The sequence below is a fragment of the Aedes aegypti genome, chromosome 3 (genome assembly GCF_002204515.2).
Source record: "Aedes aegypti strain LVP_AGWG chromosome 3, AaegL5.0 Primary Assembly, whole genome shotgun sequence".
NCBI classification, from domain to species: Eukaryota; Metazoa; Arthropoda; class Insecta; order Diptera; family Culicidae; genus Aedes; species Aedes aegypti.
The window spans coordinates 267,249,828-267,269,876 of record NC_035109.1 but is presented as its reverse complement, the minus strand read 5'-3'; the positions used below and the strand labels follow the sequence as shown (position 1 = coordinate 267,269,876).

Here is a 20,049-nt window from a genome sequence, read left to right as displayed (position 1 = left end):
AAATGTCTGGAGAAGTAATTGGTTGAATTTTAGGAGATGTTTTGTTCAGGAACCTTGGACTGTCCCAGGGAAATCGATGTATAAATCACAGAATAAAATCTTGGAAAAGTTAAAGACTTTCTTAAAATCTCTAAGAATTTTTAAAGGAATTCTGAAGATTTTTGAGATAATCTCAGGAGAAATTTCTTTTCAGTGGTACTCCTTGGGAAAATCCATTCTTGGATTCTTGAGGTATCTTAAACGAAATTGTTGGAGAATTTCCCTAGGTAGAAGGCAGAAGGTAGAAGTTTTTCAGGCAAGAGGTCTCTAATTTCTTGTTTTTTAAGGTCCTCAGTAGCTACCAGCCATATGAAAACGAAAACTTTCTTTGTCTTGTAGTAGATAACGACAGGCACCCTTTACGCTTCAGCTCCTTGAAACTTTCAATTTCCAGCCAAGGATTACAAAGGGTTAAAATTTTTCTTTGCTTCACTATGCACAAAATATTTGTTAACGTTTGTCCTACCCATGGTTCAGAACGTGGACGCGCCTCTGCATATATGTAACTAAGTAAACAAGATTTTTGAGGAATGTCTTCGAAAGTATTTTGGTAACATAATGCTCAGACATTTCTAAAAAAACAAGCTGTATCCAAATCTTGTTCTGAAGTCGGGAGTCTGTCCAAGAATTTATAAGAAGTCGGCTCCGAATTCTGTCAGAAATTTACCTGTGAGTGTTTGAAAACCTCACCCAGAGTTTTGAGAAAATTATGTGCTACATTCTTGATTAGGATTCTATAAAATCCTATTATAGATGGGAATTCATCCAAGTTTTTCGTGAAAGTCATTTCGAGATTTTTGTGAGAATCTAATATAAGATTTTGTGAGTTGATTTTGTGAACTTATGTGATTTATCCCCAAGATTCTACGTGAATTCCTTTTAAAAATATATTAAATTCGTGCATAGGATGCCGTAAAAATTCTCTTAATTCTGTGAGTTTAAAAAAAACGTTTTGGCAAAAGAATATTTTTAAGGTTAAAAGAATTTCGCTTTTTCCATCAGACAATGAAGATTATGATATGAGTGAGATTTGCTTTGTACTTGATCAAACTGATCATTTGAATCATTCATTTGACAGAGCGAATTGAGAAAACCCTAAATAAAATGTTAAATGCCATCAAACTAAAGTATTGCGTCGAAGTTTAATTTAACGTTGAAACTCTAACTTGATAGTACAATCGATTGTTGACCAACAAATACGAGGAGAGTCTTCGTGGGCCGTACATTTGACAGCCCTGGTAGGTAATCACAGAACCAAAATTGGCATCCAACCAGGACATGAGTACTTCAAGTTAGATAATACCTATCGAGTAAGAAACAAATCACTATATTCATCCATTGTATGATAGCCTTCCCACGGATTGCAAATAATCAAGGCTTGTCACGAATCAAAACGCATTTAAGATATTAAGTAATTATTTTAATGATATTTCAAGTAGTAATGCTATTCCCCAACGCTTTCAGTCATATGCTCAACTTCAAACATGGCCAGTTCATCACCAAAATTATGCCACGTATAACCCCAGAAGCGAGGATCACCCCGTGAATCCAGCGGCAAATTCCCAGGAGGCACTGCAGTTGCATTATAGTCACTCAATTTTTTCAGCAAAACTTCAAGAATGTCCGGGTACTGATCGGCCAGATTCTCAAATTCGCACGGATCGTTGAAGAGATCGAACAGGCAAGGCGACTCCAGCGGATTGCATTTATTCCTGGTCCCATTTGCACACTGTACGGTAGCTTCACGTCGAAGCTTTATGATTTCCTCTTCCGGCGGCAGCATTTTCAGTTTACTTAAAGCTTTTCCCGTTGGACAACCAAAGATCGATGACAGATTGTAGGACTTGGTGTCGTGATCGCCCGCTGGCCCATACCAAGCATCCCATTTTCCCTCGTAATTGGTTCCTTTGACCACTTTCCAGTCATCGACGGTCAAGGCGGCACTTCCCCAGATGTCATCGATATTGTGGAGGATCTCATGTCGACGGGTTACATCGCCATTCCTCAGCTGAGGCCACACACTGATGCCATCCAAGTTTGAGGGGAGCATGCTAAAAAAACGAGCATTAAATTAGAGAGAGATACACTTTAACTTTTTGTTATAGCGATTCGTTTTACGACCACTTCCGAAATTCAGATTAAAGGATTAAATAATGTATCAAACTATACGGTTTACGGTAAAAAAAATCAGCAAATTCGATTGAATGGATTATACTCTTGACTAGGTTCAAAACATCAATCACCATGATTTAAAAAATCCTTACTTTGGAGTAGCCCTACTGTTTGAACATCATGTCTTTTGTGAGTGTAATCATTGACAGCTTGTTGTACGAGCATATTGAGTTCAATTCAACCACTTCTAAATGTGCACGAACATCGATGACCTGTACTCACTTCATATCATACCCAGCTGCATCCAGCAGCGTCGGAAGCCAATCGCTGATATGCATTATTTGATGGGATACTCGACGTTTCTCCTCAATCAAAGGACTCCATATACACCCTGCACCACGGACACCTCCTTCCCACAGAGTATTCTTAGTTCCTCTGAGTGGCCAATTGGACGCAGCATTGTTGTTGAAACCCTCCGCAGGACCGCCGTTATCGGTGCTGAACACAATGATTGAATTGTCCAACATTCCTCGTTCACTCAGAGCAACGATTATTGCTCCTATCGATTGATCTAGCTCAGTTAGCATCGCTAAAAAATGTTCAAATGTTGTAATGTCGTAACTATGGATTGGTCACGCATCTTACCAGCAAACTTCCTTCGCGAATAGTTCGATATACCCGCCAGTCTCTCCACAGTCTCGTCAGGTGCTGGCAAGAAATCATAAGGATTAGCCGAATGAGTCGCTGCGTGTGAAACGTACAGGAACATCGGCTGCGAAGTGTTATGAGCTCGTATTGCCGCCACCGACTCATCCCGTATCACGTGGGTCGTGTAATAACCGTGAAGATCGTAGGCCACATCGAAACCTCGGCGCATATCCAATCCCCAGGCGTTGGTTTCGACGGCCGTATGATCAAACATGTGATGATGGCCGGTCCAGAAACCTACGTGCGAGTCGAAACCACGTTCTAGCGGAGTGTGCTTGCGGGTGTAGGATCCCAGGTGCCACTTGCCGTAGATGTGGTTCTTGTAGCTGAAAATTGGGTTTTCACTTAACAAAAGAAAATAGACGACGTAAAGTGCTTCAAACTCACCCAAGTTCCTTCAAGTACTGTGGTAAAAGTTTCTCCGTCAGTGGCAGTCCGCGAGGTTCCATACCGTACAGAACGGCGTGCTGCATTCCGGTGTGGATCGGATACTTCCCCGTCATCAGAGCCGACCTGGACGGTGTACAAATTGGCGTCACGTAGTACCGGTTCAGAATCACCCCCGAATAGGCCAAAGCGTCCAGATTTGGGGTCGGAATTTGTGATGAACCGTGAAATCCTACGTCGTTCCAGCCGAGATCATCGGCGAGGATGAACACGATGTTGGGTGCTGGCTTGCTTGGTGTCGTAGTACATTGTGCAATAAGGAGTCCTGCAACTTCATGAAATGACAGATATGATAGCCGTAAGTATTCTTCTGTAACTTATTTAACCTTCCGTAGTCCCTAACAAATGTTACTTCTAGGTTACTAATTCTACTAATTCACTTGTAATTCAAGAAAAATAATAAGAAAAAAGGAACTACACTAGAAAACTAAAGAAATTAACACTAAGAAAAAACTTCAATAAACTTCAATTCAAAATTTAAAAAAAAAACTAATTAATAAGCAAATTTTTACAAACTATTTACACTTCAGCCCTCTCAGGATCTATCCGGGAGAATCACTACTGGGGCGAACTCACTTCCCAAACTTGTATCGCTAATTCAATTTGCACAATTTAAGAGGTGGCGGAAAGGGATTTGCTCGTAAAATAATTATAAACTAACACTAAAATTCAATTTTAATTCACCGATTAATTTTATTTAATATTAATATGGGGATTTCAAAGGGTTAGGAATGGGATAATTTGCACCTGATTTTCAAAGGAATGCAACGGTTGCTGGCAAACCTGGGAACCTCGATTTTCAGGTTTCGTCCTTGTGCCAGTCGACGTAGACGTTGCTTCTACTCCGTGTAGTCCGGGCTGCACCAGAGGGTCGTGTCTCACGCAGGGTTGTCTTTCCCCTCGTCCGGGTTAAAGAGACCGGAAACGCACTAATCTCCGGATGGTAACGGGTCACTTCACCCAGCACTCACGGCGCGCACTATTAATTTTGTTACTGTTTGAATTTTTGTTACCAAAAGATCCCTTCGTCTACTCAAGCATCCCTTTTTATTTGGATTCATGACCAAGCAGAATCCGTGTCGGCATGACGTCATCCTTTATTTTTCTCTGCGCAGTTGTCATTCTGCAGAGAGGTGCTGACGGGCAAAGGATAAAAGGAGTGGATTTGCTATGATACCAAGGGGATTTTTGACAGTAGGATAAGATTTAAATTTAAATTTGAAATTCTATGAAGATGTTTTGTTATTTATTTACATTATAATTTAGAGAGCTTGGTATCGAAGGAAAGGAAATTCAGGAATTTTTATTTACATATTTACAATTTTATTTTGAGGAATCTTAGTGTTAGGGAATAATTATTTACAAATATACAAGTAATTACAATATTATAAAAATATAAACCTAGTACAAATATTTACAAAAAAAAGAAATAAAAAAATACAACAAAACGAAATGAAAAAAATACAAAAAAGCAAATACAAGATTGTGACCTATCACATAGGTAACACAAAAAGTTACAAATTGTGACTTCGGGTCGTTTTCGACCCGAAAATTCAATCTGCACGCAAAAATCAGTGTGTTGACCGAATATAGTTCTGTTGGGCTCAAATGAAGGGCACACATGTCTAGTTTCAGAAACCCTCCCGGAGATCCGGATTTGTCACGTTAGCCACCGGGAGCCTGCTACATCTGAAAAAAAAAATCCCTTTAGGGTGAAGATGAATCGAAGCCAAAGTTCGAATTTTCAAGAGCACGGATCTGGAGAACCAAACATCCGTTTGAGCTGAAAACCTAATCGATTGATCACCACCAGCTGGTGACCAATCGATTAAGTTTTCAGCTTAAACGGATGCTTGGTTCTCCAGATCCGTGCTCTTGAAAATTTGAAGTTTGGCTTCGATTCATCTTCACCTTAGAGACCCTTAATTTGACGACCTGTAGTTTCGTAACTAAACAAGTAATCTGAACCGTCCTCATATTGTTGAATAGGTATTCACGTGGAACATCCGAACAATAAGTTTCCATCGCAGTTCTGTATATGTAATTCACATCGGTACTATTCGGTTGATGGATATTTTGGCATATTTTTTTCAGTAATAAAGAACCAATGGCGCACATTCCCTGAAAAATTCTGTCCAGTATGGTCCATGCGAACCGGGTCCTGGAATTCCGTGAATGCCGGGAGGTGGCCAATCTGGACAATTCGATGAAATTACTCAGATTTATACCCCAAAACCAAATGAAACCAATTCTTTACGATTTTTTATGTTTGGATGTATTTTGCCAAAAGAATGAATGGATGGTTATTCTGGTCCTTTTGGAGCACCGGAATGGAAACCGGGAAACCCGTAACAGGGGACCACACAGTTTTAGCACCAAAAGTAGGCATGCGACGGCTCAATCTTCATGATTTTGAATCAATGTAACTCTGCTAGTTCAATTATTGATGCATGACCACTTTGGTTCTTCTGGCCCACCGAGATAACCCAGCAATGACCACCGGAGATACCCATATTGTGGGACATTTCAGTTTTTGTACCAAAACTAGGCATGCAACGGCTCAATTTTCATGGTTTTGAATACCTGTGACTTTTTTAGTTCAATTTTGGATGAATGATCATTCTGGCAAATTTTGACCGAAAATTCAACCTGAAGTTCGTAGTCACAAATATCAATTTGGACATATTGAGATGTAAAATTTGTGAAAAATAATGGAATCGTTCTATTGAGCTTCGATCCCACGACCCCCAATACACTAGACTGGGCGCGTTAATCAACTACGATGCCACAGCGTCGTCGGCCAACCAGAAACCTGAGGACCCGAGTTCAGTGTCAGCAAAGGACCAGACTGGCCATCCATTCATTATTATGTGAGATGGATCACGTGCTCAAAAAACTAGGAAAATTGAGCCGTCACATGTCTAGTTTTGGAACAAAATCTGAAATGTCTCACAATAGAGATAACACCGGTGGTCATTCCTGGGGTTTTTCAGTGGTAACTATTAGCCATAGTGGTCATCCACTTATAATTGAACTAGAAGAGTCACAGGTATTATAAATCATTAAGAAGGCACGGTAAATGGCTGGGCATGGCGTACCAGGGGGTGACCCATTTTGCATAAAGACGTTTCGCATACGGACGTTTGGAATAATGGACGTTTCGCATAAATCAGTATATAGTATAAGAACAGGTAGCATTTTAAAGAAGGCATATAATTATCTTTATGCCAAACGTCCATTATGCGAAACGTCCACCCATAACATTATGCGAATCGTCCTTATGCGAAACGTCTTTATGCGAAACGTCCCTCCCCCGGCGTACCATTGGTACCACGCGTACCTACAGGAATAAATGAGACCCCATTGTGTGGTCCTTAGCCTCTTGCCCAGCAACTCCTATCCCTACCTCCTCGTGGTACTGGCCGGGGTATGAGTAACCTTGGGGAAGATCGGGTAACCAACCCCCGGTGGGAACTTTGGTCGTAAGCTGACAGGGAAGGGGTGATTTGCTTTTGCTTTTGCTCTTACTTCTGCAAACCTTGAGCGTATGTACTCCATGTTAGGAGCGGCTCACAACAGCGTCTGTTCCCCATGTCAGGGGCGACTGATCATCGTCCGAGTGTCAGAGAAGGACTCTAAGCTAAACTGCTCACTATGGCCCTCCGAACATTTAGGAGGAATGGTCCTCCGGAAATCTAGGGGGTTGGTGCCAGGCTCTGCAAGCCAACCGTAAAAACACACCAGCACAGGAACTGAGTGATTCCAAGCAACAGCACCAAAATTTGGTAAATTTTTTAATTCATTTTTTTCTATTGAGCTGAAACTTTGCACAGTTTTCCAGTTCCATCTAAATCGTCATTTTCCGATATCAAATCTTCAAGTCTGAGTCACGACTAACTTTTCAAAAGGGTGTATGTAAAAATGGTTCAAAAATATTCAAAAAGCTGCACAGCAAAAACGGTTCGTTCGATTGTTAGACAACTAAAGAAACAAAGTTAGACAACTAAATAAAGATTCAAAAAAAAATACACACAGTAAAAAAAAATTTTTTTTTGCATTAAAAACATAATTTTTGACACAAAAACTCAAATATCTCAAAACCCTATCGGAATACAGAATGATGGTCCACAACAACGAAACTTCAATTTTTGCCAATGAACAGTTCGGATTCCGCCATGGACATTCGACCACTCATCAACTTTTACGTGTAACAAATTTGATCCGTTCCAACAAATCTGAAGGCTATTCTACTGGTCTTGCTCTTCTAGACATAGAAAAAGCATTCGACAGTGTTTGGCATGAAGGTTTGATTGTAAAATTAAAGAACTTTAATTTTCCAACATACATTGTTAGAATAATTCAAAGTTATCTGTCAAATCGTACACTTCAGGTTAATTATCAGAACTCCAGGTCTGAAAGACTTCCTGTAAGAGCTGGTGTTCCTCAAGGCAGCATTTTGGGACCAATATTATACAATATTTTTACATCTGACTTACCTGAGTTACCTCAGGGATGTCAAAAATCTTTGTTTGCGGATGACACAGGGTTCTCCGCCAAAGAACGAAGCCTGCGTGTTATCTGTAGTCGATTGCAAAAAAGTTTGGAAATTTTTTCTTCATACTTGTAAAAATGGAATATTTCTCCTAATGCTTCCAAAACTCAACTAATAATATTCCCACATAAACCAAAAGCTCTTTACTTGAAACCTTCAAGTAGACATGTTGTCACGATGAGAGGGGTTCCAATAAATTGGTCAGATGAAGTTAAGTATCTAGGACCCATGCTAGATAAGAATTTAACTTTCAAAAATCACATTGAGGGCATTTTAGCCAAATGTAACAGATATATAAAATGTATCTATCCCCTTATTAATAGAAAATCAAAACTTTGCCTTAAGAACAAACTTTTGATATTCAAACAAATTTTCAGGCCAGCCATGTTGTATGCTGTTCCAATATGGACTAGCTGTTGTAATATCAGGAGGAAAGCTCTGCAGAGAATTCAAAATAAAATTTTGATAATGATTCTGAAGCTTCCTCCCTAGTATAGTACCAATGAGTTACAAAGAATATCCAATGTTGAAACATTGAAATAAATGGCAAATAAAATTATTCATAATTTCCGGCAAAAATCGTTACAATCTTCTATTGACACGATTAATACGTTATATATTTAGGTTAAGTAAATTGAAAACGTGTTTTTTTTCTCTTATAAACAGGTGAAATCAGCTCACCTGCAAAAAACTGCTACAGCAAATAAAATGTAATATGTTGTTAACAAAATGTTAATAAAATCTTATTTTTGTTTTACCAAATTAGGATGATAGTGTTGTCTAATCACACAGAACACCTAGATATAAGAAATCAATGTTATGTTTGAAATGATACTAATGAAGAACTTAAAAAAAGAAAGTGTGAGTGAAGCTAGCCTGCCAATAATTTTTTTTAAAGAACTTCTGAGGTAGACTAAATTATGTGCGAGAACTTCCTGACCGCGCGTTTTATTGGTGAGCGTGCCGACCCTGAAATTTTGAGTCAGGGAGTCTCTGTGGTGCTCCCGATTGGCTTACCCGATAATTACATGCTTGATTGACTGTTTCAATAACTTTGAATAGTTTTCAGATTTTTCTGTTATCTAAAAATAATTTTGTTCAGATGACTACAAAGTAAGATTAATTCATTGCCAGTCGAATGAGCCCTAGAGAGTCCCAATTAGACGTGTATGAGATGTATTAGATTGCATGTTTTTAGGGGTGGGTACTGGTTCTATGACAGCAAACTCTCTGAAAAACTTTGAAGATTGTGAGAAGATAATTGTATAAAGCCATTGAAACATGTTTTCTATTCCTAGTAACGCATTTACGTTGCTGGTAACTGTAATTTTCATGCCTTTTCATAACCTACGAAATACTATGTTTCTATGCAACGAAACGCAGGATTTTTGACTGATAAGAATTTATGAGAGTTATTTACAAATTGTGAGAATCTTCAAAAACTAAAATTAATTCAAATTTAACACAGCTATAACTTATTTTCATATGCCATGACCCTCGAAGTTATGTGATGCTTACCTGTTATTATGAAATATCCCATACGCTTGAGCTGGAAATCACACCACACCATTATTTGTTCTGCTAATCAACCAAACAATAAACACAATCCCCTCGATTCAATTCTTGGCCACTTTTACTACCGATTTGATGGTAGAGATCCAGGCGGCAAAACAAAAAACACTCGAAGCGTGACCACGTTGTTCGGCGAATCAGAATCGGCCCGACAAGCAATTTGCCAACCGTTACCACCAAGTGCAAAACATCAACTGGCGCGATCGTCGTACTTTCGACGAAGGCCGATAACTGCCACTTCCTGCTCAATGTATGTAACTCAATGTATGCAATGGGAATTTAAAAGTTCTTATCATTCTTCAGCCCACGCAAAAATGAGCATCACGCTGTCTTCTGAACTGTCGCTCGCTCACTTGTAGTCATTGACAACGCTACCAAAGCGATCCTGACCTATATTCTCATTGAACGATCACAGCGCGCACAGTAGGTAGTAGTAGCAATGCATCGTGCAAATTAGACTGGTCCCACATATTATGCATGAAGATTGTGGAACCGTTTCTTAATGGTTTCACTGTATTTTTTTCTGCAACTGAATTGAAATTGAGAACTTTTTTATGATAATGATTTTTCAAGATTCTAGGAAGATTCTGGACCAGCCTAACCGATATCGATTGATTGAGAGCACGTGAACTTTCTATGTAAATTATGCGAACAAATTAATTCGATCGCAACCAAGTAATACACTACTCTGCTACCCGCGAAACGTGCGGAGAACTACTGAGTAGGCCTCCAGCGAAAAATTTCGATGATCTCTACAGTGAGACGATCTTTAAAATTCACGCGATTATGGCCTTTTATAGATCAGACGTAAACTGTGATACCACAAAGGAACACTATACTGGGGCTGACTGAATTTGAATATAGATCGGTTAGAAAGAAATGGTTCTATCATTGATTGCAAATACAGTATAACTTAGAGAACAATTGTACTTTCGAGCGATGGCTCCGTATCAGTTGGGTCGTAATGCCACGAAAAACAAACAGAAAATGATGACTTAAAATATAGGCATAGGCAGTTTTATCAAGTTGTATTGCAACTATCATCTAAGGGGTACCTACCCAAAACAGGTTTGCTCTGTTTGTTTGCCAGTCAATAATAATGACTAATGATGGTGTAAACTTTGCCACCCGAATATTTGTTTATTTTGTTGAGTCCATTGACACTGAGGAAGGCATGAAACAAGCAGCACAGAGCTAAGTTCAAACAGATTTTAGTGCGTATTTCTCACCTCAAAGAATGCCAAACAATTCCATTTAGGTAACACTCTTCTTCTTATTGGCATTAACGTCCTCAATGGGACTGAGCTTGCTTCTCAGCTTAGTGTTCTTATGAGCACTTCCACAGTTATTAACAGAGAGCTTTTTGCCGGCTGTTCCAACTGGCTTTTTAGCGGTTGTTTCAACTGGCTAAGAATTAACACTACGGACTGCCTCTCCCGGTGCAGAACATTAACGTTCTTTTCAATATTTCCAATTTTACGGATGTTCCGGGTTAGTTCCGGAACCATAAAATGGCCGTAATGGTCAAACATTTAGATTACTAAATACGAATTGTAAGAGTACTTCTTTCTAACAAACAAGAGAGAAAGGAACTATCAGAACATTTTTTTTTCAATATTTCCAATTTTACGGATGTTCCGGGTTAGTTCCGGAACCATAAAATGGCCATAATGGTCAATAATTCATATCATTAAATCCGCCATGCAAGAATATTGTCAAGTGCCGTTCCGCAGCAAAACGAAATCATGACAGTTCATATCAGTTCCAATAATTCTACTTGCCGTAAGGAATTCAGGATGGTTCCAGGGCTCTAGGTGGCCAGGGCGAAGTCTCCGGTCAATGGGACCGCCACCAATCGATTCAGCAGCCTTTTTCCGATCTAGAATGGTCAAAATCATTTCCTGAAACCATTACCCAGCTGAGATATTGCATTTAGTCGCGTTTTGGAGCCCGATTTTCTCACTGTGCGGTGGTAAAACTCCACCTCACAGGTGACCCCTAATTTATGGTGTGATGCGTACCGTGCCTAGGAATTAATGGTTAGGGGGGGGGGGGTCTAAATAAAACCTAACCACAAACGGAGCCTGTGGAGCACCAGGGCGCCCTCTGCAGTATTGTGCCCTTCCTGTGCTACCCGGAGCAATGGCGGTGGTGTTTCTCTGAGACAATCGGCTGCCCTTCTTCAGTCTCTAGCCTGAGGCTTAATAAGGGTGGGATTATGAATATGTTGACATTTAATTTAAATTATCACCTATATGGATTCGCATTATGCGTTTTACACAGTGTATTCTGTGCTGTTTCGCCTTTGGCGACTTTAAATAGATACCGATCTGGTTTTTTCGTTGCTGGTCTTTTTCGTGCTGAGATTGCAAAAAGCTTAATCCTGCCTAGTTTGGGTAATGGCTACGGTTAGGTTAGCACCAGGGTTGGGAAAAAATCTGAAACTCACTCTACAGTAGCCAAACAAAGCCAATCACAGTCAGCGAAGCCAGTGAAACTCACGCCCATCGCTGCTGTAGGCAAATGCCTTGAAAATTGCAAAACACCTGTTGCTAAGGGCAACTCGAAATTACTGTAGAAAAATGTTCTATTTCCCGCTGCATTTCCCGCATTTAGAGCCTTCAATGACACTCATGATTTAGAAAATTCGTGCACCCAACAGAGGCTACTTGATGAGATTCACGTTTTTGAACTACTGTACTGGGAGAGCCACGTGATTTTCGCGAAAATTCAAGCCTACTACTATTACCATTCCCAGCACTGGTTAGCACAGATCAATCTTCAGCATAAAAGAACAGCAACGATCCATCTTTGCAGACTCATGCATAATGGTGCAGCCCAAGTGGCGCTAGTTCAAGAACCTTACTTTCGTAAGGGAAGCTTCTATCTAGGTAACCTTGTGGATCCAGTTTTGGCTACTTTCAGTTAACCTGAAATGGAAAACTCGTTAATAAAGCAATCGTTGCTATACTCATTTCTGAGTTAACTAATAGAGATGTATGTGCTGTCACAATAACACTGTTCGACAAAAAAAAAGTCGATCTGAAAGCACAGAGACCGGACACCCCGGGCTTGAAAGTATAAAAACAAACAAAAATAATGGCGTTTTCAGAATGTTCGTGTCTGCCCCAGGTCATTTTTAAAATAACTTGAACTTTTTGCATTTGTTATTTAAAAATCTAATCTAATCAATAAACCGACACAGTGTTTTATATTCAGGACAGCGGAATTCGTGTACCATATAATGTTTTCAACTTTAAATACAATATGAAGAGTTGTAATAAGATTTGCAGGGAGCTCTCCGCCCTTTTTTTGTACCCTCCCCATTTTTAAAGTATCGCAAATGATGGAATATTTGATATACAGGGGGTTGTCAAAATAACAAACACACAGGGACAGGCAAAAATTGGGCCAACTTTGGAATGCTGTAACTTTGACAAAGATTGACCCATTTCAATTCTTTAAGAAGTAATGGACGGGTCAACTAATCTAGTTTTGAGGTGCATCCATGGAAATGAACTTCTGACCACCGGATACCGGTGATAATCCGGATTTCCGGAAGCATGTCTTATGCAGTAAAATTATGACGAGTTTTTAGCAAAGGTCTCGGCTAAAAAATCAAAATTTTACTACGCATGAAGATAGAAGATCAAATTCTGAAGCGATTGGTGCGCCAAGTATTAAGATCGGTCCAGAAACAACCAAGATATGGCCATTTACCCGGAATCGGTGCCGGTAGTGGATCCGAATCGGGATCAAACAATTTATTCACTCAAAAAATGTCGCGCAATATTGTTTTCTCCCTAGCTTTACCCTATTATAAGGTGAAAATGAGTCTTGGCCACTCATGGTGCCGCCAAGTGCCCCGGGGGAACCTTGCATAGGGGACATTTCGATTTTGACACCAAAGCATATCATGCGACGGCTCATTCTTCATATCTTGTCGTAAATAGAGCAACTGTAGACTCAAAATGGATAGTTGACTACAGTGACTACTTCCGGGACCACCGGTTGTCCCCGAGGGAACCTGTTATTAGGGACAATTGAAATTGAACTCCATTACATATCGTGCGACGGTTCATTTTTCATGTCTCGTGCTAAATAGGGCTATTGTAGACCTAAAATGGATAATTGACTACAGTGGCCACTTTTGGGACCACCAGGAATTTCCCGGAGGAACCTGTCATTGGGGACATTTCTGTTTTTATACCAACACATATCATGCGACGGCTTTTTCTTCATGCCTCAAATGTGGCCACAATATTTAAATATACACTAGAGTGGTTAAAAAAATCGTTTTTACTCCACACCGCTCATTCGATTGAAGATCAAATTCTGAGTGTCCTCCCAAAATTTGAGCTCATTCGGATGAAAACTGAGACTGCACAAGCCCTTCAAAGTTTATATGGGAATTACTATGGGAAATGCAAGCACATTATTCAATTGATCATAGTGTTTGCCCATATGTCCTTGGGGATTAGAACTACGTTGATACTGTGAGATACAATAATCAGCTGCAATTTTGTCGAAGACCGTTTTCAAATTGGACGCCTCACATTGAGTCAACAGTTGCCCTATTTACGACAAGACATGAAGACCAAACTGTAGCATGATATGTTTTGGTGTAAAAATCGAAATGTCCCCAATGATAGATTCCTTAGGGAACAGAAGAAGTGTTAGACATAACGTTCTGCTCGAATAGAATCATTCACGAGTTGACGAATTGGCAAGTATCAGATGAGGAATCATTATCTGATCATCGCTACATCTTCTTTGAACATTCAAATGTAACTTCGCAGACTTTGCGTTTTAGGAATCCCCGGTCAACAAATTGGGAAATCTACACTGAATTAATTGCGACCAAATTTCATGGATATTCTCCGTCCATTGAAAATCCAAGTGATGCCGTTGATACCACAACATCCTTCATTATGGAAGCTTTTGAAGAATCATGTCCTCTGCGGCCTGTGCAGACTACAAGAAGGACCCCATGGTGGAATTCCGATCTGACTAGACTCAGGAAACAAAGTAGAAGGAGTTGGAACAGACGCCGTTCAGCTGGATCAGAGTTGTTCAAGTCGACTCGTAAGGTTTACAAGAAGGCTCTTCGTTCTGTTGAACGATCCGGCTGGTAAAACCTTTGTACAAATTTGTCCAGTTTGTGTGAAGTCAGTCGGCTGAACAAAATCCTTGCGAAATCTAAGGATTTCCAAGTAAACGAAATTCGCTTACCTAATGGTGACTTTACTTCTTCTGATGAAGAAGTTTTAGAATGTTTATTCAATACACACTTCCCGGATGTGTGGACATAGCATCTACAGATGAACCAAATGTCTTTTCATGTAGTCTCTGGCTGCGGCTCGCAGTATCATAACTACTGAATCGATTCAATGGGCACCTAATAGTTTTGCGTCTTTCAAATTTCCAGGAGCGGATGCGATTAATCCTGTTCTGCTCCAAAAGGGATTTGAGTTTACCGAACATGTTTTGAAAAAACTACTTGTAAGCAGTTTTGCTACTGGGTATATTTCCAGATCCTGGCGTGATATTACTGTAAAGTTTATCCCGATGAAAAAAATCCCCCTTAAAAAAATCATAACTGTTGAACAGCTCAAACGATTTTCAATCTTTTTTTTATGGATTATGGAATAAAAGCTCAAGATGTCAACTTTTCTTTTTTTTTACAAAAAGTTTAAGATTTCAACTGTTTTTTTCATTTTTTTTTCTCTTAAGTATTTTGCAACAAATAAGCAATTTCACTATAACCAACCAATAATGTTGGGTAGTTCCGGCAAGTTACGTCGTTGTCCGAGTCCTTCAACATACTCGGAAGCCCGGGGAGCAGTTTAACAGTTTAAACCCAAAGTCGTCGCCATCCCGAAGGAACCCGTTGAAGAACAGTCCAGCCGACGAACCACACTCACGGCGAAGGAGAAGGATGGTGGTGGAAGAAGAAGGGGCTCCAGAAGATGTGAAGAAGTGAAAAGAAAAGGACAGGTTAGAGTATGTTAAGAAAGTGGGAAAGCTGTAGAAGTTAAGGCCGGAAAAGTCCGGAATGAATGAAGTTTGTGTCAAAACCAATGTGACGTGAGTTTTTATCTGTGACAGTGCGATCCTTCCCTGCCTGGCGGAAAACAATAGTGATTAAGCATGTCGATCCTAAGGTTATGTTTCAGGGAGTCTCAGAAAGGCTCCCCTCTGAGCTAACCAATAATTACACCTCATAAGAAGTTCTTCGTCACTTACCTCCTCCTTTTGCTTCTACGTAGAACTCATAACAAAATGGTGATGGATTCATCTTCAATTTTATTCGTACCTACCCAAAATTATATGGATTGAAAATATAATCTTCGACTAGTTCCCCACTATTTCCTCATTTGGTCAACTTGTGGCTTCCTGTGTTTGGTGCAAACGCATAAATCCCTAGAAGAAATCTCAGAGGGATTCCTTGAGGAAACCTTACGGTTTTCTGGTGGGCTGTCTGATGTACTTCTGAAAAAATCATGAGTACCTCTTGCAGATATTCCTTAGAGAATGCTTGACTAGTTCCAGGAAAAGCTGGTGAAATTCCTGTAAGAATTCTTGGGGAAATCTCTTAAAATAAATCCTGGATATGAAATGATTTTTTGACTAGTCGTCTAGTACTATTCACCAGTGCTGAGAATGGTAATAGTATAGTAGGCTTGAATTTCGCGAAAATCACGTGGCTTTCCCAGTACAGTAGTTCAAAATAGTGAATCTCATCAAGTAGCCTATGTTGGGTGCATGACTTTTCTAAATCGTTAGTGTCATTGAAGGCTCTAAATGCGGGAAATGCAGCGAGAAATAGAACATTTCTCTACAGTAATTTAGGGTTGCCCTTAGCAACGGGTGTTTTGCAATTTTCAAGGCTCTTTGCCTACAGCAGCGATAGGCGTGAGTTTCACTGGCTTCGCTGACTGCGATTGGCTTTGTTTGGCTACTGTAGAATGAATTTCAGATTTTTTTTTCCAACCCTGCTATTCACTCATTTAATCTCATTCATTCCACCTAGGGTAAACAGGTATAATACGCCCCTTAAGGATAAATCGCTCTATTGCAGTAGCAAATGCATTGCTCCTATCGTTTTTGATGTCAAGGTGTTATGTTGTAAGATGCTCAACCTGTGCATGCAGCTTTCTCTTGCCAGGTAGCTGCTAAAAAAGTACAAGACGTTTTTTGGAAACGGTCCAAATTTTGACGTTTCAAAACAAACCGGACAATATGCCCCTCCCACAGAAAAACGTTCCACAGCGTTGTACAAATTGTCCAAGAGAAATTCCACCACTTGCTAAGCTTAAGAGGGTCCATTAGCAGTGTGGCAGTGAGGCAGAGCATGCATGCATCTAGTATGCAAGTGACAGGAGCGTGTTACTAAGGGAGACCAATTTCGCCAACATGACAGTGTGCATTACATTTGAACATATAAAACCGCTTGCAGTGATCAATCCTATTATCACTTCCCAACGCAGTGGATTCTATATCCCACATTCTCCCTCTGCTCCAAAAAAATCAATTTCTTGAAATAAATAGAAGTTAAATATATGGAATCCTATCAATTTTTTTTAAATATATTGTACAATTCAAGCTTTGATAAATTCATCTACTGAAAGCTCATTTACTTACATGAATTATTGTATATAGCATGAATCATCCAGCTATCTTGATGATTTTCGAATGCCATTTAAAATTGTCCATATTCCATGTTCTATCGCAACACTTGTCTCATTGGTTTACTTTAAACATCAAATTTGGGATTATTATATTCGCTGTACATTAAAAAAATGTCTTCACTTCGAACCAAATTCCCGTTTTTGCGCTATATTTGTACAGATATATTACAACCTGCCGTGATTTGTTTTATCATGCCTTCAACCACGATTTTAGGGACATCTATACATTCATAGTTTGATTAATCGTGTAATGTCAAATGCAAAGGTTAGCATTTCGATAACAAGTACCATCCGATTCAGGTATGACTGACCATATAACCTATATAGCAATAAAAACCATTCATCATTCTTTATTGGGACTAGCCATTCACACCGCATACTTTTTTTAGTTTAATATTGTGATGTTCTAATTTTGCAAAAAATGTGTACACAAGACAAATTTCAGAATTACTGTCAATGCACCAGGAGCAGCGCCATCCAACAGTCTGAATATTGCGGTTCTCATTTTAAATCCACATCCAGCGGCGGCGGTAACGTGCAGAAGATATGCGCGCAATTCAAACGCAACGTCCAAATTCAAGTAAGCTTGGATTTTTCATTCTTCATGGACGCAAAAGTTTCAAATTTGCTAAATCTGAAACATTTGGTGATTTTTATTATCACTGCGACGGTATATCGACATTTCCATATAAAACATGTTGTCCCGTCAGTGGACTTAACATGTTTTTTTTTAACAAATGTGTTTTTTAACGCTTGTCAAAAGCTAAATTGAAGGATAAAATTCTTCTTTAAGCTAGTCTCCTTTTGGGGCAACCAACACTCTCAATTTTTGTTCCTTGGGATTTCTCACAAAAACACAAACATATTTCTCGTATTTCTCTTTTCTCTTCTTCTTCTATTGTTGGGTCATTTATCAAATAACAAACTAGACGTTGTAAACACATGCTCTGACGTTTGCATAAAGCAAAACAATATAATCGTTATAGACAGCAAATAGTGCCAGTTTTCTTTCCAAGAAAAAACGCTTCAATGTTATGGAATTACATTTGCCCATAAACAATAAAACCTCGCTTCTTTGTAACATTGGCGCACGCAGGCAAGCGCTACAAGTATCATATGTGAATACTTGAACAAATCGAAAAAAAAAATTGACAATTCTCGTAATTCGTTTGCGGCTCCTTTTTCCTCACGGCAAACAACATGCTGTGATCTTCCGATTTGATTAAGTACAATAGTAAAGGAAGGGCTTCATTAAATGCTGATTTTCGATATTTTAGAAATATCTATTGGTTTTTCATACTTCTCAAAGATCTAACATTTGCAACATCATTTTGTCGTGGATATTTAGGATATGTAATCATATTTACGGTGTTAAATAAGCCTCAATCCCTTGAAAATGAAATGGGTCGTATTGCCCGGTTGGGGCTCATTATCCCGATTTACCCTATAGACTAACAAACAAAAATAAGAGTGCCAGATTGAAGGGACTGTGAATTGTAAATTTAATGCAACTTCACTAATTTAGTCAGCATTGAAATATTTATTACCGCAAAATATCTAGGTATTGTCTCGCTGTTCTATTTGAGTTGCGTAGTTTCAAATGTCTGCATTTTTTGATACATATTTTCTATAGTATAACGACAGGGAACAAGTTTGAACATTCAGTAACGTAGATAGGTCCATCGTCGTGATGTAACCGCTACTTTTTTCTCCATCGCTATTTGTCCAATCAGAACCTTTATTAGAAGCTGTCGGTTTCTTTTGGATCGGCATCGGTTAAGCTCCACTACAGCGTTGTTTGTGAATTGTCAGTTGTTTAAGTACTAATAAGCATAATTAATAAATATACTACCACTCGCTGGTGCCACATTGTTATCACCACTTAGCTTTATTACATTTTGATTCAAATTTGGAATTAAAGTTTTATTTCATAGCTTCTTTGTAAATTGTAAAAATATATCTATCGAGGTAAAACAAACTTAGACTTGCCAATCTTACGTTCTTTCGAGTTTGTTGCTTCATATACTCACTTTAAACCGATGCAAGTAGGACAGAGCTGGTAACGTAAAAGAAGTGTAACAGACTTACAAAATCTCCAGATCACAGTGCCGTATTTCGGGGAACTTTTTCTGTGAAACGGAAATGATAGTTTGTTTAAATGATATTGACATTAAAAGGAACTGAGACTTAACTTACCCGCAGTTTCATTTCAATGCGATCGATTTCACCTCCCATCAAATCCACAATGTTTTCTCCATGCTTTAGAAGGAACGCCTCCAACTCATCAATGGTCTGGAACGTTTTGACTTCCTCCAGAAGCACATTCAGATCCTGCTTGTCCAGATACACACGCGTCAGCTCACGACCATCGAAGTCCATTTCAGCCTTGAAGAGAAAATGTTTATCAAGCTTTTGCTCTCTTTTCAACTACTCTGAAACTCACCTTATACCTAACCAGAGAGTTCCCCATATCTATGCCCTTGACGTCGTGGATCGCTCGGATCATGATGTCACTTTCCAGTTCGGCATTAATCCGGTCGAGATTCTCCTGTCGAATGGATCGTCCCACCAAGGCGGCGACGTTGGTATAGATAATGAAAGAGGCCACACCACCGAGCATACAACCGACCAGTAGCGAACCCACGGCATCCGGAATAGGCGATCCGGTGTACGAAGACAATCCCATACATGTGGCCGCTAATGCCACACTGAGCACGGCTGCAGCATCTTCCGTTAGGACCACGTTCACGCAAGGATCCTGACCACGTACCACTGGAACGAGAAGACATTGTGGGGTTATGCACTAAGTGTAGAAATGAAAAGCGCAACTAGTTTTATAAGTATACTGTTTAAATACTCAAAATTAAAGTAACGGGGAAGGAGATTAAAATGATTCAAAGTGAACACTGTGAACAATCATTGAATGAA

The 20,049-nt window shown here is 39.4% G+C and overlaps 2 protein-coding genes across 6 annotated transcripts in view; both read right to left on the bottom strand.

The window, feature by feature from the left end:
• Window positions 1–1,450: 1,450 nt before the first annotated feature.
• On the bottom strand, window positions 1,451–10,134 carry LOC5579667 (arylsulfatase B). Of its 3 annotated transcripts, none has more exons than XM_021852190.1 (5): window positions 9,377–10,134; window positions 3,247–3,577; window positions 2,797–3,185; window positions 2,434–2,740; window positions 1,451–2,090 (listed from the first exon to the last, which is right to left on the bottom strand). In XM_021852190.1, exons 1-5 carry the CDS (start codon window positions 9,426–9,428, stop codon window positions 1,484–1,486), a joined length of 1,686 nt encoding a protein of 561 aa, XP_021707882.1. In that variant the 5' UTR covers window positions 9,429–10,134; the 3' UTR covers window positions 1,451–1,483. The 3 variants fall into 3 exon arrangements, with proteins under 3 accessions (XP_021707882.1, XP_021707884.1, XP_021707885.1); XM_021852192.1 differs by having other exon boundaries at window positions 3,247–3,571; XM_021852193.1 differs by lacking the exon at window positions 9,377–10,134 and adding an exon at window positions 4,054–4,722 and having other exon boundaries at window positions 3,247–3,571.
• An 8,507-nt stretch (window positions 10,135–18,641) lies between these two features.
• LOC5579653 (zinc transporter 9) overlaps window positions 18,642–20,049 on the bottom strand; it is a 33,829-nt gene continuing 32,421 nt past the window's right edge. For all 3 annotated transcript variants that reach the window (XM_001648077.2, XM_021848939.1, XM_021848938.1), the window contains exons 5-7: window positions 19,565–19,893; window positions 19,318–19,506; window positions 18,642–19,250 (exon numbers count right to left, since the gene is read on the bottom strand). In XM_001648077.2, the coding sequence (XP_001648127.2) occupies window positions 19,206–19,250; window positions 19,318–19,506; window positions 19,565–19,893 (563 nt within the window). In that variant the 3' untranslated portion in view covers window positions 18,642–19,205. The remainder of the gene's footprint in view (window positions 19,251–19,317; window positions 19,507–19,564; window positions 19,894–20,049) is intronic.

Bases quoted from the DNA above. Each gene is read 5' to 3' on its own strand.
- LOC5579667 (XM_021852190.1), bottom strand. From the start codon at position 9,428: ATGGTGTGGTGTGATTTCCAGCTCAAGCGTATGGGATATTTCATAATA. The intron at 2,741-2,796 runs GTAAGATGCGTG...AACATTTTTTAG, and splicing joins TTCGCGAAGGAAGTTTGCTG to CGATGCTAACTGAGCTAGAT. The intron at 2,091-2,433 runs GTGAGTACAGGT...TCGTTTTTTTAG, and splicing joins GCAGCTGGGTATGATATGAA to CATGCTCCCCTCAAACTTGG.